Below are 18,047 nucleotides of genomic sequence, written 5' to 3'. Positions count from 1 at the left end.
CTCCTGCTCCTCTGCTCAAGTGTCAATCTGAGCCCTGAAAAGCACACAGAACTGAAAGAGGAAATGGAAAAGTGTTGCTCTTCTAACTTCCTCCTTCAGCCCTGTACACTTTTGGGGGTGTGGGGAATTAATGGTCACGGCAAAGGAGCAGTGAAAGGGACAGGGCTCAAAAAATGCCATTGCCCCTGTAGGCCCCATATTAGCGACATCACAGGTAAACAAAACTGGAATGGATGGACCCAGTCTGGCATGGAAGGACACTGTTTCCTGTTTATGTGTCAGCTTCTGTCTACCTTGAGTAGGGAAGAGGTCACTAGTCACTGAAACGGGGATTGCACCAGGGCTGGGAACACCATAGCCCTCTAGATGTTCAACCTCATTATCCCTGACTATTGGCTATGCTTGCTGAGCCTGATTGGAAATGGAGTCTAGCATCTGGAGGGCCACAGGTTCCCCATCCTGGGTTAAACTGGCAGCCTGGATCAGCCATAGAGGTGTGCAGCAAAATCCAGAGTTGTATCAGCAAGGCTGTATGAGAAACTTCCTTACCCTTGAGAGCATTGGATCCCTTGAAGCCACAGCTTTTTGGGGTAGGCTAGTGTTTGAGATGGCAGCTGCAGACTATTCTGGGGGAAGGGGGAACTTATCATGGTCCCAGTCTCAGCAACAACACACAGTAAGGTCCTGCTCTTCCTCTTCATTGTCATAGGAGGTTTCATCAAGTTTGGGCATGGATGGACACCATGTCTCTTTCTCTGAAGAAAGCCAGTGGTAAAAAGAGGATGCTCGATTGCTAGGACCTTTATCATTTGAGGTACAAATTAGATAGATACCATAGAGTCATAAAGCTGAAAGGGACCAAAGTGGCTAGCCTTTCCGCCCTATGGAGAGAATCTTCATAGCACAGAACAGCAGACAGCTGTATGGTTGATTGGCAGGCAATTATTATCCTCTCTTATGCTTTAATGAAAAGATTCTCACCAGACTTCCCCATATTTGGGGGTTTCACGTTAACTGATCCAGTTAATAGTGTGGTACCAACATGTGAGCCTGTCTGTCTGCATTCTGTTCTTGATTTCTGTACTTTCTTCAGTTTGTAGCAGTTTCCAGTTTGTTAGTTTTGTGCAGAAGGGTTTATAGATTATCAGTGCACACCAGTGGATTTTAAAATTGCATCCAGATTCCCTTTTGAATCAGCAACATGACATTGGTGATATATTTTATACGGCTGTCTTTTAAGATGTACTTTATTGTTGCTTCCTGCTTTTTCTCAAAGAAAGGCAGGATATACATTTAAGAAATAAATAACCATAAGAAACAGAAGTGAACTGAAATTCATGTTAGATATTCTCCAAGTTAAATTGGAGATAAAATTGCCCCCTCTCTCACCTACAATTAGTACACTTGGAATCTATGATAACAGAAAACTGCTTGCCTATTTACTTATTCTTATTTGTAATTATGCAGAATAATTTTACTTGTAAGACAGTATTTTAGCCACATGCACTGTTCTCATAGGCACACGGGTGGTGCTATGGTCTCAACCACCGAGCCTCTTGGGCTTGCCGATCAGAAGGTTGGTGGTTCGAATCCCCATGATGGGGTGAGCTCCCGTTGCTTGGTCCCAGCTCCTGCCAACCTAGCAGTTCAAAAGCATGCCAAAAAGTGCAAGTAAATAGGTACTGCTCTGGCAGGAAGGTAAACGGCATTTCCGTGCACTGCTCTGGTTTTGGTGTTCTGTTGCGCCAGAAGCAGCTTAGTTATGCTGGCCACATGACCCAGAAACTGTCTGGGACAAATGGGGTCCTTTACCTTTTTCTCTGTTCTCATATTAATTTGGTTTCTGCTGCAAGTATTTAATATAGTTATTGTATTGAAGGGGGAAAGGCCAAAGTTAGTTTTTTTTTAAATCACATATACTGCACTGATAGTTAATAATATAATTTGAATGTGAGACAATATGTGTGAGAACCACCAAGGTGATTATGGCTGTAATTTTATACCTATGTATTTGGGAGTAAGCCCTACTGAAGTCAGTGGGATCTGTCTCTGAGTTTTGTATTGTGCTGTCTATTACTTAAGTTGAAGTCATAATCTGTTATTGAGCAAGCTGGTGTATGAATTATTTACTTCTGGATGAATATGGATCAGATGTTTCTGACTTGCACTCCAATCTTTATAGCCCTTAATTAATGCCAAGCCAAGTGAGAGTATCTTAAACTCTTTGAAGTCTCTTAATAACTTATATTCCTTTCTGGGTGTATAGCATATAAATATTCATATGCAATATGTCTTGTGGAATTCTACTGTAGATCCCCCCCCCCCGGTTGTGTGTACATTCCTTTGTCAGATTATGATTTATTTCTATAAGCACTTTCCCCTTTTAGGCTGTCAGATGTTTCCTGTACTTACACACTAAAATGTTTAACCTCTCAAATGTACTGTGAAAAGCAAGTTTCTAAAGCTGCAATACTGAACACAATACTGAACATGCTGTCGTCCCATTGAAATCCAACAACCATTGTTCACAACTGGATACAGGATCTACTTAACAGACTTACCAGGATCTTACAGTACTGATTTTTTGAAGGCATGCAAGAAATGTGGAGTACTATTTTCCCACTATATTATGAGTGGCTTGCCCTTGAAATGTTATAAAGATCAAAAGAGCCATGTGCTGGGGACGCGGCGGGGTGGGGAGAGAACGAAGAACAGCAACAGATTTATTCTGTTACAGCTTTGATTTTCTGTGGTTACAGGATTCTGTCAAAAGCAAGGAAATAGGATTAAAGGTTAATTCAGCTGCCTGCATCAGCTTGTTATTGCCTTTTGTGACATCTCTCCAGATCTTCTAAAAAAATCTCCTGTTATATAGTGAACAGGAGAAATGACACTTCTGATGGTGTGTTGCCTGATCCTGTGCCACTTTTCTCAAAAGCAGTCTTACTAAGTGCAACAGGGTTTATTCCCATTGTAAGTGTGCAGCCTTAGTAATGAAACATCTGTTTATTTAATTTAAATATAGATAGCCTGCCATTCAATATTTCTAGGTCCAGGGTGGATAATAGTAATGCGAAGAAAAACAGCAACAAACAAACAAGACAGTTGAGCAGTAAAATCAAAACATCTTAACTGCAGAATAAAAACCAGTGGTATTATTATTATTATTAAAATTTGTTATAACACCCTTCATCTGAAAATCCCAGGGTGGTTCACAACAGAAAATGCCCGCCTGGTCACAGTTAATTATTTAAGTAGTATTTGGAATGAACGACACCAAGAAGCCTTTAAAGACATCCTCACGTGTCCTGGAGGTTATCTGAGTATGGATTACTATAACTAGACTGTTTTATACAGGCTGAGTTGTAGCCGTAACACCAACCATAACTGGTAAAAGACACTCAATGCCACAGGAGCATAATGGGCCTTCACTGATAAAGCTATGTCTATAAGCACCCCACCACTGTGAATACAATCCTTTAGAGAGATTACAAGTACATCCAGAACTGGTTTAGCACCACTTCCCTGGGCTGATGAATCATCCAGCAACAGTAATCAGTCACCACTAATCCAGTATTGTTAGATCTGAGATTAAGTTTATTGGACCTTATCCAGCCCATTACTGATCCCGGACACAGGTTTATCACTTCCGTGTCCTTACCCAACTCTAATAGAGACATGGAGCTGGGTTTCACCAGGATACTGGCCAACGCCTCGTTTCAAATCCCTGGATGACCTTGGTCAGTGGCTTCATGTAGATACTAAAAAGCATGAGGGACAAGATGAATACCTGTGAGGGGTGTCTTAGCATGAGTGCCATGGGGCCAAGCAGGACATTACAGTATCATCTTCTGAAATTGGTCCTCTAGGTAGGAACAGAGCCACTGAAACACATCAGTATCAATCCTGAAACCCGTGAGAGTCTAATTGATAGTACAGAAGGCATCAACCTAAGAGAATTACCAGGGTCACACTCCCACTGCCCTCCTACCATATTCATTCACCAGGGTAATCAAGGCAGTTTCTGTGTCAATGCCAGGTCTGAAACCAGATTGGATTGTGCTCAGAAATTCAGTTTCATGCAAGAGTGCCTAGAGTCGTATAGCAACTATCCACTTGCCCAAGAGTGGGGTGTTTGTGACCAACCAATAGTTGTTACAACCCTTGGGGTCCATTGTGGGTTTCTTTAGGAAAAGTCTCCCAACTAAATTTGTCCATCCTTGCACTCTTAATTATCCGGGGTCAGGAAGGACTTTTCTTCAGGTAAAATTTGCTAATGGCCCCAGGATTCTTTGGGTTTTCTTTAAAGCTTGTCGTCTTGGCTAAGCTACACAAATCACCTGTAGCTCCAGCTTTGTACAGGCCTCTTGCAGCACCTCTGCTCTCTGCTTGCAGCATGTTGTCTCTAAAAGCACAGATCAGTTGGAAACCTGCTAGGCAAATGATTCTAGTTTTGGACAGGAAGTTGGGGTAGATGAGTTTTTGGTTCCTTCCAACTTCATGATTCAATGTGATCACTTTAAAAATAAACCAATTGAAGCACACCTGGGTGAATGAGTGTCAGTCTACACAATACTAATGTGTACAGCAACACACACAGCAACTCCTGTTGCCAAAAGCTTTAGTGTTAGCATACTGACATCTAGCACCCTAAAACTTCAATGCAATTAGAGCAAGACTTTTCTATGACAAGTAGCAGAATGTTATGACTTATATTTACAGGTAGGTAGCCATGTTGGTCTGCCATAGTCAAAACAAAATAAAAAATAGCACACGAAAGCTCATACCAAGAACAAACTTAGTTGGTCTCTAAGGTGCTACTGGAAGGATTTTTTTTATGACTTATATTTGACACTCACCCTTTGTTCCTCATTGACAATACCGTCTCTCCCTCCACCCCCATGTTTTCTGATGCAAATCTTAAGCAGGGGCCATAAGACTTTCACATCCTGAATAGTGCTCAGAGTGCTCTTAGTAGTTTTACTGATTTGTTAATACTAACAACTAAGAAAACAATCCATGTTTCCATCGGTAGAGTATTGCGACTGCTACGTATGATTCATTTAAGAACAAGATGGCTACTTCTGGTATTTTGGGAGACAATGTTTAACATTAATTTAAGAGTTCATTTTGTTATCAGATATGCTACAGTTCAGCTCATTATAACCTTCAAATGTGAAGAACTAGGATTGAAACTGTTTGCGTGTTCATCATAATCAGATAAACTGTAACATAAAAATAAAGGATAAGCTCTGAAATGGAACAACGTATTTCAAAGACTGTTACAATATTCTAATACATTGAAGATGCCACAGATTCAGTGTAACTTAATAGTGGCCTTGCTTGTTTTGATATCTTTGGGTTGCTTTGTTCAAATTCTGCAAACAGATACAATGAAGACAAAACTACAAGCCTTCTCCCCATCTCTCTCTCTGTGGCAGACTGCATTCTATAAGGGGTTTATTACCAACATGCCTTCTAATCTCTCTCTCTCTCTCTCTCTCTCTCTCTCTCACACACACACACTCACACACACACACACTTACATTTCACTTTTAAAAAGTTTGCAGAAGTCTGAAAGAGTAACTTAAAGAAATAGAAGGAAAACCAACTGACAAAGGAGTGATCTTCACACCAGTGTACCTGTTTTCCCTCACATGCGTCCACCTGTTTCTTGAACGATCCGTATTGCCTTTTTCAACGATAGCATTTATGTGTCAATATCCCAGAAATGTGGGCATTTGGTTATTTATTTATTGCTGTTATACCACACCTTTCCTCCAAGGAGCTCAAGGTGTTGTGCAGGGTTTTACCCACTTCCCTATTTTATTCTCACAATCGCGCTATAAAGTAGGTCAGGCTGAGAGGTGACAGGCCCAAGGTCACCCAGTGAATTTCATGGCTCAGTGGGCATCTGAACACCTTGGTCTCCTAGGTTCTAGTCCAGCACCCTAAACACTGCCCTACACTGGTTACAGGGAGTGCTTTTATTTTAAGTTTTACCTTCTTAATAGGAGTACTACTCCACTGTATCTAGGAGTCTTACTTACCACTTCAGTTTACTGTGTGCATTTTATAAAGTAGAACATTGCCTATGAAAGGTCATGTTGCAATATTAATGCTGCAAAGGCACTTTTGCTGGGCTCCTGAGAACTGCTTTGGCTAAATGGATTCAAGTTACAAGAAAGGAGATTCCAACTATATATCAGAAAGAACTTTCTGACAGCAAGAGCTGTTACAGGCAGTGAAACAGACTCCCTTAGGAGGTGGTGGACTCTCCTTTATTGAAGGATTTTAATCAGAGGTTGGATGGTCATTTGCCATGGGTGCGTTAGTTGAGAAATTCCTGCATTCTGGGGGGTTGGGCTAGATGATCCTCCGGGTCCCTTCTAACTCTACAACTCTTTGATTCTATGAAAGTAAGGAACTTGTGCTAGCCCAATCCCACCCCCCACAGAACAGCTGTCCCCTCTGCAAAAGCACAAAATGCTTTTGAGCACTCCTCCCATCCCAATTTCCTATGTAGGTTGTCATGCAAGGTAACAAGGGGCTGTGGATGGTTTTAGAATAAGGTTACCATTTTTTTTCCAATGAATCCAGGGACACTTTTCAACTTCAATTGATTCTTCAATTGACGGGGATGTCTGGTAACCTTATTTTAGAAAAAAAGCACGTTTTAAGCTTGGACTCATGGAACTGGTTTTCTGGTTCTTTGGAATCTGTCTTCTGTCTTTTTGCCGTTAACATTGCTATCACACACAAATTCAGCAACTTCAGAGTGAAAGGGGTGGGGAATTCTGATTCTGCAACAGATTTATTCCTGGGCTTTTTTCCTGCTGAAAGTAATGAGTAATGTTTAAGATTACAGCCACGCCATTAGAGTTTCCAACACTAAAAGTCATAAAAACAAATGCCAATGTTACTCTCCGATAGCCAGTGTGAGAAAATACATGCATGCACAAACAACTTATGACAGGGTGCAAATACACTTAGCTGAATTCCTACGAAAAAGAAGAAGTGGAAAAGCTATTAGGCAGATAAAGTTACTAGGTACCTAGTATAGTACCCACCATTATGTGAATGTCAATAAATACTTTTAGATAACTTTAATCTATCTATGTATTTGTTTAGTTAGCAAATCTAAGTAAACTTAAATAATAAAGCCTTACTAAAACAATATTTTGTGCTGTGTAGCCGTGTGCCACCCTGTGTTTGTTTGAGTCTTGAGCCTGCAAACACAAATTGCAACAAGTCATTTTTATTTATTTCAATTCTATTCTGCCCTTCAGCCAAGGATCACAGGGCAGTTTACTGCATAAAAATAGAAAAATAACATTACATAGTAACAAACAAAATCAACAAATTCTGTCAATGACATAAATAGGGAAAACACAATACATAAAAGGAAAATACATGCATGTTTGCAGGATTTGGAATCATAGAAAGAATAATTAGAAATCCTATTATAAAATATCCAAGAGTTGTTTCTGCGTCTAAATAGTCAGGTGTTAATGCAAAAAAACCCTGCACAGAAACCTGTGAATTCAGGCTGAGCACAGGTATTATCTACAAAAATAACTTGTAGAGAGTAGCTTCTGTAGCTCAGAGCCCCACCCTCCCAGGCCAGGTGGGAAAAGGTCTGCAAGGCAAGGATCAGGTCTTCCAGGACTCGCAGCCAAGATGCTACCATAGAGCATAGTGATCATTAGCTATGCAATTACTTCCAGCCAAGTGCCTCTGAGCATGTGCAGAATGCTCTTTGCATAAGCACCAGGTTTAATAGTAATAGTAATAAAGCAACGCAAAAAATCTCTGCATACGCAGAATGCCTGTCACCCGACGGAAAGCTGCGTTTTAAAAAACCGAACGAACGGCAAGAACGCCTTGTGCAAAGTGCTTTTAGAGTTTGGCGGCTGTTGTCTTTAAGCTCATCTCTGTAGGGAAAAAGGGAAACGATGGCCAGCACGTTGAACATGTGCCTCTCTCTCTCTCTCTCTCTAACCGGCCAGGATGATGTCGAAAAGAAATACAGCCACCGCCCCAAACCCATGCATAAGCTCTCCTTCCCGAGTCCCCCATAGCCCACGACACTCCCCGACTCGCGCGCTCGCCTGTCGCGTTTGGCAACAACATCGCAGGCGGCGCCTCCCTAGCGCCGTTCTAGGCGTTGCCGTCTCTATTTCTCCTCCGAAAGGGGAAGGAGCAGGAGGCGGGGACGCGCGCGCGGCTTCTCCCATTGGGGGCCCGCAGAACCTCGGAAGCGGCGAGGGAGGGAGGCGGGAAGGCTCCGCGCACGCGCAGGGCGGGGGCAGAAGAAGGCAGAGTCCCTGCGCTTACTGGTCGCCCGCTTGCCCGCTTTGTATTTCCTCTTCTGTGTGTGGCTTCCTTCCCCCACCTCGTTATTGTTATTGTTATTCTTTCCACCCATTTCCTCTCCTCTTTATACCTGGCTCTCAGAGTTCTTCTCTCTGCACTTTGTTTCATACGCCTCTCTCTCTCCTGGGGCTTTTTTTAAAAGCACCTTCACCTGGCAGCTCTCCCACCCTCATCTACTTTTTGCAGAAGGTGCTTGTGCAGTACCATGTTGCATTGCAACAGCTTTAAAGAAGTCCCCGTCTGTGAGATGCCACGTGCACTGCTTCCCCCTCCCACGGCCCTAATTTTTTTCTTCCTTTTTCTGAGTGTGTAAAGGTCAGGAATGGAGATGGCCAAAGGGGTCTCTGGGGGAACTGGGAGTCCCTTTTTGCAAGAAGGCACCTGTGCTGGTGGCGGCTCAGGGCTTACCCAGCGCCAAAGTCCCGTCGCCCCATCTCCTCATCCCTTACCTGGCGGAACTCAGTCGCAGTCCACCGCATCATTCAGTAGGGAAGGCAGAGAAAGCAGTGAGATTCAGGTGGTATGTTCCATATTGTTCTGCTTTCGTTCTCGGTTGTCTTTGTACATCTGCAATGGGTGGTGAATCTAAATACTGTATACTCAACTTCAGGAATGGTTGTTAATGTGAGCTGCTGCAGAGCATCAGCAAACATATCCTTAGCAACAGGTCTTTTTTTTTTTTTTTTGGTTGGGCTGATGCTGTAGTGTAGACCAGGGGTAGTTAATGGGGTGCGCTCCGGATGTTTTGAACTACAAATCCCATCATCTCTGAGCATTAAGCTGTGCTGGTGGGATTTGTGGTCAAAACGTCAGGAGGGCACCATGGGAAGTTTGCCTTGTGCCATCATTATACAGTATATCATTAGGTGCCAGGCAAAACTCTATAACCAAGCTTTGGGCCTTTAACCATTTGTTGCCTTTTGGAAGTGGATGGGATGTTTTCAATGTACAGTATTTTCCCCCCTCTTGGTTTTAATGTATCTGTGGGGGATTTTTTTTCTTGTTGGGTTGTTAGATGGCTTTGGGTTGGCCTGGGCAAGTTAAAATGACTAACAAATTCAATAAAGAGTAACAACAACAACAACAACAACAACAACAATGTTGCAATAGTCATTGTTTGAGGCCTTTCCCCAGCTGTGTGGGTTGTGCTAGAGAAGCAAGATGGTGTAATCTTGAGGGCTAAAGGTTCATGCAAATGCATGTAACAAAACCTTGTCAGCTGTGGGTGGTTTGTTTGCTTGTTTTAAAAGGAAAGCCACTCCAGAAGGGGCTAACTTGGAGTGGAGAAGTGTGCTTCCCAGCATATTGCTTTTCCGTTGTAACTTTCCCCCATCCAAATCTGCTTGTTCCTTAAAATAGCAATAATAATTGTGGTTTTAGAATCATAGAGTTGGAAGAGACCACAAGGGCCATCCAGTCCCTTGGTTTTGTCACAGGCTATTAGCATGTAATGTTAATTTAGCTCCTACTTTAACGTTCCTGAACTTAAGGACTGCTGGGAATGCTTCCAATAACCGTCTATGTTTAAAAGCATGTTGTGGAAAAGATACGCTCATTCCTGAGACAAGTCTGGATATCCTAAGTTTCTAAGGGTGCTCATCGTAAACATGTTTTTAAGCATGATGTGTTCCTTGGGAAGATGTATGTTCCCTAAACTAGCTTCTAGAGAATTTTGCTAAATAAGGGGTGAGAGACTCTGTTGGCCATTCTGTCTGCCTTGCCCAACGCCCTAGACCTAGGAGCCTTCTTAAAGGAACTGTTTTCAGAGGAAGAAATGTGAGGGGAGAGAAACTCTGTGGTTGCTATCAGGAAATGGTTGGTTTCACCTGTGTTGCCTCACCCTCCAGCCCCAGGAGCCTTTATAAGGGAGTTGCTTAATGGATAGTTTGACATGACATATTACTAAGTTGCATGCTTACTTAAACATTGGTATATGTGAAATGAACCATTAATCATTTATTATATATATTTTTACTATGCCTTGTAATTATTGTATTACTGTATTTAGACTTTGATTTTTCTGTGAACCACTTTGAGCAGATATACAACTTAAATATACAGCTTAAAATCAGGAGGAGGGTGGGGACTTCATATTCATAGTGCCTCAAAAGTACAGGGGGACGGTATGCTTACCATGTGAACTTGACAAGCAGATTTGTAGACCTTTGCACATACATTATTTCCCCTAGGGTATAGATCAGGGATGGGGAACTTGTGACCTTCCAGATGTTGTTGTATTTTAACTCCTCCCATAATCCCTCACTGTTGGAAGTTCAACATTTGGGGGTTCTTCATCCCTCATTTAGCTGCTCATTTCTTAAGACATAGGCGTGTCACTACTCCATTCCACCTCACGCCTGCCCTTAAGGTGGAATGGAATATCATAACAATGCGTGAATGCTTGCATTTCCCTGAACATAGCAAAATAGAGATACTGAAAATGAACTTAAATGTTGACTCAAAATGAAAGTGGGGGAGTTATTTTTTTCCTTTTAGCAAACAACGTTTTGCTGTGTTGCTAATTGTTTAGAGAAAAAAAGTGTTAACAATTGAATAACAAATATGTGCTATGGCTTGATAATGCTGCTCCAATGTTATTGGTTACAGGAGGACATCTCTTCATCCAGTTATAATAATATAAGGATAATAAGATTTTGAACTTACCAAACCTGATTTAAACTAGAGGATTATGAAATACGAAATTAGTTTACTATTCTTGATAAAGAAGTGTGTAATTGATAAGTGTGAGACAGCAATTGCAGATTTTGGTTGATGTAATTTGAAAAAGTTACTGTGAAATGATGCCAGTCAATTTGAAGCAGTTAACACAATGTGTTGCATGCACAATATATTTTAAGCATATTTAAAGCACATTTCCTCATAAATAATCGTGGGAACTATAGTTTAAGAGTGCTGAGAATTGTAGCTCTTTGAGGGATAGAGTAGGCAGTTTCCAGGATTCTTGGTGGGGTGGAATGGGGTAATATATTTTAAATGTATGGTTTGTATGCAAGCATAGCTTTTTGTGCTAGAGAGGTTGCAGGACTGTTACCAGTCCCTTGTGTAATGATATAAGAATCCACAGCTCATAATGCCAATATAGTTTTGTATAGGGGAATTTTTCCTTTGCTTTAAGAGAGGAGGGGTGGGAAGGGCAGACTTTGCACATCTCAGGATACCAAGGTTATCTCAGGATGCTGGGATGGGATGTAAGGCTCTGCAGTGCAAAGGTTACTTGAGAGCTTGGACTTGCATTGGGCTGCTATTGGTTAATCACAGTCAGGTTAGGATGTTGCCAGATCTACAGCTTTATAATAGCGTGAAGCTGTACTGAACTAAGAGAGGCTTCAGAAGAGAGATGGAACTAGACTAGGGAGCAGGAAGCAAAATCTGGAGCAATAATAACTCTCTTGTTCACAGAAATAATAATTACTACTAATTTTCATTTCAATTTATTAGTTGTTAAAATAACAGTAATAAATAACAGAGCAATATTGAAGGATAAAACAGTGTCCTTTGTTTTCTGCTCAAAAACTATTGTGTGTGTTTGATTAGTGGATATAATAAAAGTAACCTTTTTGTGGAGCAGGGAATAAAATGTTGGTGCATTTTTGCTGATTCTATGTCATGTATTCTTACTCCTTGTAGTCCATAATTCTGCCAGTTTACAATGCTGAGTGCTGGCTGGATGAATGCCTGAAGTCTGTTCTGGAGCAAGACTTCCAAGGTTCCATGGAACTATCTGTTTTTAACGATGCTAGTATGGTATGTACCTGTCAGTTTACTGTTCTACGTCTACTGCACAATTATCATTTGGATACCAATTCCAGGAATGTGTTCTTATTGTGTTTATTTCACCGGGGTGGGGGTGGGGAACCTTTTTGGGGATGAAAACTGCATTACTCTGCTGGAATGCTGTCAGGGGCCCACCTTCAAAAGTGGATCGGAGGGGGGGGGGTCAGCCCCAATAGTGTGTGGTGTCAGAGATGCAAACTCACACCTTTCACACACACAGACATACTCCCAGTCAGACCCTTCCCCTTCTTCCTCCTGCTCCCAATTCCTTAGTTTGTGGGAAAGAAAAGGGCTCTCTCCCTGATGTAGCATAATTGTTGTAACAAAACTGGCTGTTTTGCAAAGGGACTTCCAGGAGCTGAGCTGGATTGAAAAGGAAGGGGGGACCAATCATTTTGCTCTGGCTTTTGAAAGGAGTTCTGTTCTCTCTCCATTCCCATGTCTTGGTGCCATTTCGTTACTGCCATCTGTTGAGCTTGGGTGCAGTACTGTAACTCTAGCCAGTTCTTCTGCAATCAGCTTGAGCTCTGAAAGCTCTGGGTAGTAGTGGGATAAGGAAAAGGCTGAGGCTGAGGTCCCCTGCAGCTGGGTTTGGCCTTTGTGTGCAACCCTTCCTCCTTGAGCTATCTCCCTCTTTTGCCACCCAGCAGCCCACAGGGGTCTGTGTGCGTTTCTTGGGACTCACTGCCTACCTGATTGCTCCTCTTCAGAGAAGAGGAAGTCGTGCTCCTAAGCAGAGCCTCCCAGAAACTCCCGATGATGTCCAAGTGTGCCTGAAAAGCACTTGAAGATGTCATTGGTGTCGGATTGTGGGCAAATACTCATAAAAGTGCAGTTTAAAAGAAGAGTTTGGATTTGATATCCCGCTTTTCACTACCCGAAGGAGTCTCAAAGCGGCTAACATTCTCCTTTCCCTTCCTCCTCCACAACAAACACTCGGTGAGGTGAGTGGGGCTGAGAGACTTCAAAGAAGTATGAGTAGCCCAAGGTCACCCAGCAGCTGCATGTGGAGGAGCGGAGACACGAACCCGGTTCCCCAGATTACGAGTCTACCGCTCTTAACCACTACACCACACTGGCAGTATGATGACTCGGCTGTGACTTTGCAGTGACCTTATTCCTTCTCACACGTAGCAATAAGATGCGGGAAACAAATGCGAGGAATTAAATGTTTAACTTTTAAACATTATGCCTACTCAGTGTCAATATTTCTAAACAGGACAATTCAGGAAATATATTAAAAACGTGGAAGGTTCTATTGGAAGAAGCAGGCATTCAGATGGTACTTGGAGAAAATGATTCATCTCAGCCACGAGGAGGTAGGTGCCTTAAAAGAATAGCAGCTATTCAGGATAGTGGGATAACTTGGTTTTTTTTTTTTTTTTTTTTTGCATAATAGCTTCCTTCGAGCTGCGTAGCATTCTAGAACATTCTGTTAGTGCATCCACGTTCAGACCAAGACTCTTCCTTAATAAGTGTCAGAAGTGACTCTCTTTTTGAGGTTGCTGAGGTTTTCTTTTATGTGCCAAGACGGAATTTGGCCTAATACTAAGTACACTGTTGCTGCAATCTTAACAACTCTTATGAGGGAGTAAGCCCCATTGAACACAGTTGGACTTATTTCTGAGCAAGCGTGCATAGGATTGTGCTTTATGCAGAAAAATAAGTCCCACTGAAAATCAATGGGACTTCTGTTTAATGGGTTTAGAATCGCATTGTAAATCATCATGACTCTGTTGGCAAAGGAAAATAGTTAGATTCACCGTATCTTATATTGCTGGGAATTAACACCACTTTCCCCTCAGTTCTCTAGTCAGTTTAAGAGGCAAATAATATATGGCATAACTTAGCTTAGAGATGGCCAGGAAATAAATGTTGTGTGGATTGAGAGAGAGCCATCACCTTTGCTGCAGACTGGGAAAAAGCCAGGTTTGTTATGTGCTAGACTGAAAAAGCACAAATGAGGTTAAATTGTGATCCAAGCCAAAATAAATAGCTCTGGAATTGTTGTAATAGGCTGGAAAGTAATGGATTCGAGTTGAATTGCCAAGTGTGACCACTCTAGAATGAAGATCAGCTCAGTGAGATGTGAACTGTAAACGTTTGTATTGAGTTTTAAAGCTTGCTGTCTTTTCTTTGTGAGATGGTGAAAAAGGATAGCATGTTGGTGTTATGAGCAAGAGGGAATCTAAGAGCTAAGGAGGAAGGTGATGAAATTAATTTAGGAAATGCTTTCTTTGTTTTCCAGAATAAATTACCCATACACTTTTATTTAGGAAGTTTTAGTTTGTGTTTTCCTCCCTTATCTTGTTAAACATAAAATCATCTTTGTAATACAATCCTGTTGTTGTTTTCCCCCATTGATATCTATAATTTATTCCTATTCGTGCTGATTTTGAAGTTGCAAGTAATGGGAAAAAAGGGGGGAAATGTATATTTAAACTGTAAAAACTTATAATTTGACTCTTACATAAAAAGAGGGAAAATACAAGTTACATGCAAATATGTGCAATGTACCCCTGATGGACTGTGCTTTTAAGGAAAAACATCTCTGAGAGAGGGACTCTTTGGAAAAGTGACATTTAATGTCTTCACTGCCTACCAGTTTCCTGCTCCTCCTCCTCCTCAACCGCTCTTTCTTTCTCGAATTTTGATCTCTATGTTTTGACTTCCCTTGATTGTCTCCCCCCTCTGCTGCTTCTCAACTGTGTGCTAACCCCCTTCCAACGTTTTTCTAGTTGTAAACCGGAAATGGGTCAACTAAGATTTCCAAGCCTCTTCCCATTATCTCTTTCACAACAAACACAAGCTAAGGGGCAAAGGGTGCATTTGCCTAACCAAGAATCTCCTAGAGGGATGTCCTATTCTGTACCAGGCAGTGGGCTCACCTGGGCATTGGGCTTCTGGCTGAAGTGGGGGCTTGTGCTAGGTACAGAGTCCAGGAAGACCAAGTCATGTACAGCTAGCACCTGTTTCAGATCCAGAAAACAAAGTTAGGTCAAATTCCCATGAGACAAGGTCATGCTAAGCAGAAGGTAAATCCAGATAAACAAGGTCAAGTAATGCAGAGGTCAAAGTCCAAAAGCCAAACAAAGGAAGGTCAGTAGCACCTTGGATAGCTCAAAGTGAAGCCTAGATTGGAATTCAGACAAGGCAAGCTTGAATGTTGTTCCAGCAACTAGCAATGCTAGACTGAGGGCTTATCCACACTTACCTTTCCTCCACTCTTTCCAGGCATGGTCTGAGATTTAAAGCTCTGTGCACCCTCCCTTTTTTTGCTCTGGAGTTTCCCCCACAAAAACCTGCTCTTTAAAGCTCAATTGGAGCAAACATCAATCTGCGGAAAACCTGAATTGATGTTTGTTCTGAGTCAGTTTTAAAGATTGGATTTTCACTGGGAAAGCTTCGTGGCAGGGGGGAAACCAACCGCTTAGACACAAAACATTAAAGTGCAGGCCTCTGCCTGGAAAGAGCAGAGCAAAAGATAAGTGTGGAAAAGCCCGCAGTCTTAAACAAGCTCAGAGAGTAAGGTAGCCAGCCAGTGTGGTATAATAATTAGCAAATACTGAACTGGGGTCTGGGAGAACAGGGTTCAAACTCCCACTCTGTCATGATGCTTATGAGGTGACCTTGGGCCAGTCAGTGCCTCTCAGCCAAACCCACCACCCAGTGTTATGGTGAGGATAACATGGAGAGGAGGAGAGGGACTTGCTTCTTCCTGTTAGAATACCAGTAGCAATATGTGCACCCTTTGTGGTATTGCAGCCCAGTTCGAAACATTTTCACATGAAAGTAAACATGATGACCTGAGAGAAGCCTGCTGTTCTTTCCGCACAGTTGATTTCCTCCATCAGATGTGGCCGCCTCATTTACTGTAACTGTTCCTTGTATTTACCAACAATTCCTCAAGTTTATGGGTTGTTACATGGTGGCTACTCCAGAAGCATAAAACTGTTCCTTAGACACTCATTAAAGCCTGAGCCTCATTTGGAAGCTGTGTAACATTTAAAAAACAACCATAGACTTGGGGAAAATACTGACAATTCTAAAAAAAACACCAAAATAATTATTTGACATTTGGTTTCCAGGCTAATATGCCTATGATTGGCAAAGTGTTAGGGTTTGGGAGTCTTAGTTTTTACTTTAAAAAGTACATTTTATGATATGAAAAAATGCATAGACACAGGAAGGGGGGAAAACCCCATGGCTTCTGAATTTTCCCAGTCCTTGGTAAATTGGATTAGGAAAGGTGTATTTTGTTCAAACTATATACCTTTGAAAGCAGGTTGCCATGCAGTAATCATTTTCCAGTGTGGAGCAGCTCGTTTGTATTTACATTTGGGCAGCCAGTTTAGATGGAAATCTTTGTGACCCCTTTGTCCTTAGTGATTTACTTTCCTGTGGTTAAGAGTAGTTAAAACTTGTAGGGAGTACTTCCTTTGAAACAAGCAGCCCCAATAACGAAACAAATGTGACAGTCTTCACGTCCTGGATTGTTTACCCTGGATTAAGATTCATTTCTGATTCTTTTCTGCCATGGAAAAGGAAAAAGGGAAACAAAAGGGGAAACCTCCCCCCCACAAAAGAGAGGGGTCAGTGGCTTTAAAGAAACTAACACAAAACAACTTCTTTCCAAGAGTGAGGAATGTTAATATCTCACGGGGTCTTAGTTTCCCCCCCTCCTGTGACCATGGTAACAGGCTCTTTTTGCTAAGTAAGCAGGCCTTGCAAAATGCAAAGCCTTGGCACAAACATTTGAGTCTCATCAGTATAGCAATATTGCAGCGAATTCTTTGCTTATGCCAAACAAAATTCATTGCCTTAGACCAGTTGTTTAAATAATCCAGTTTCCATGCGGAATAAAATCTTTTGGAGATCCTATAATTGTGCTGATGTCAAAAGGGCATTTTGTGACTAGCTAACTACCAAAACTTTGGGTGTCTTGTTTTTAATTAAGCTTACTGCTCAACTATTTGCACTTGAACGAATGAACAAACAAACATGATTGCTTCTCCACTGACCCACTTATCTCACCAGCTTTTTACCCATATGTGCATTTAAGTGCTGACCTTTGAAAATATTTGTAAGATTGTTTTGACTTAAATAATTTTTTTAAAGCATATCCTTAAACTTTGCCTGTCACATGAGTAACCAAATGTTCTCCAGCATTCATATATTATGAAATCCGAGTGACTCAAATCAGCCTTTATGACTGATTTTGAGATGTGTAAAAGCAGTAACATATGGATCAAGCTACTTATTGAGTGTTGGGCATGACAGTGAATCTAAATTTCTGGCTACCTTTCATCACAGTGGCGACCCTACAAGCTTCCTTATAAGAATCACCCATGACTGATTTTATGACCTTTGAATGTGCCCTTAATCATAGCATCCTTTTAGCCTTCCTTGCTATAATCAGACAATTATTTGAAACATTATATGCTTGGGATAGGGAGTAAGGTAAAGAGAGAGAGAGACAAACTTGATTACACAACTGATCCTGCTGGAACAGTTACTGCTCTGTGGCAGGATTAGTTGTTCAGTTTTAGTCTATTCATTTTATTCCTCAGGAGATAATTATTCCAAGCTATTGGCTCTGTTCATTCAACATGCCCAGACCTGCTTTACTTTTCAGTAAACATGTCCAGGTCTTGTAAGGTTTTTACTGTGTTTTCCAGTCATTTAAATTTAGTTACGGCAGCCATAGAACTTTAAATGGTTTAGTTTTAATTTAAATGATTTCCTAGAATCATAGAATTGTAGAGTTGGAAGGGTATTCTAGTCCATCCTCCTTCAATGCAGGGATCCTACCACATCCATCCCTGGGTGGGCTCAAACCACCAACTTTCTGGTTAACAGCCAGACACACACTGACC

General features: G+C 41.6%; 1 protein-coding gene across 2 annotated transcripts in view; it reads left to right on the top strand.

Moving 5' to 3' along the window:
* Positions 1-8,585: 8,585 nt before the first annotated feature.
* LOC117041122 (UDP-GlcNAc:betaGal beta-1,3-N-acetylglucosaminyltransferase-like protein 1) overlaps positions 8,586-18,047 on the top strand; it is a 60,228-nt gene continuing 50,766 nt past the window's right edge. The window contains exons 1-3 of one of the 2 annotated variants that reach the window (XM_033139517.1): positions 8,586-8,896; positions 12,025-12,141; positions 13,391-13,490. In XM_033139517.1, the coding sequence (XP_032995408.1) occupies positions 8,699-8,896; positions 12,025-12,141; positions 13,391-13,490 (415 nt within the window). In that variant the 5' untranslated portion in view covers positions 8,586-8,698. The remainder of the gene's footprint in view (positions 8,897-12,024; positions 12,142-13,390; positions 13,491-18,047) is intronic. The other variant, XM_033139518.1, reaches the window with a different exon arrangement.

The sequence above is a fragment of the Lacerta agilis genome, chromosome 2 (genome assembly GCF_009819535.1).
Source record: "Lacerta agilis isolate rLacAgi1 chromosome 2, rLacAgi1.pri, whole genome shotgun sequence".
Lineage (NCBI taxonomy): Eukaryota > Metazoa > Chordata > Lepidosauria > Squamata > Lacertidae > Lacerta > Lacerta agilis.
This window is presented reverse-complemented; position numbering and strand designations above follow the sequence as displayed.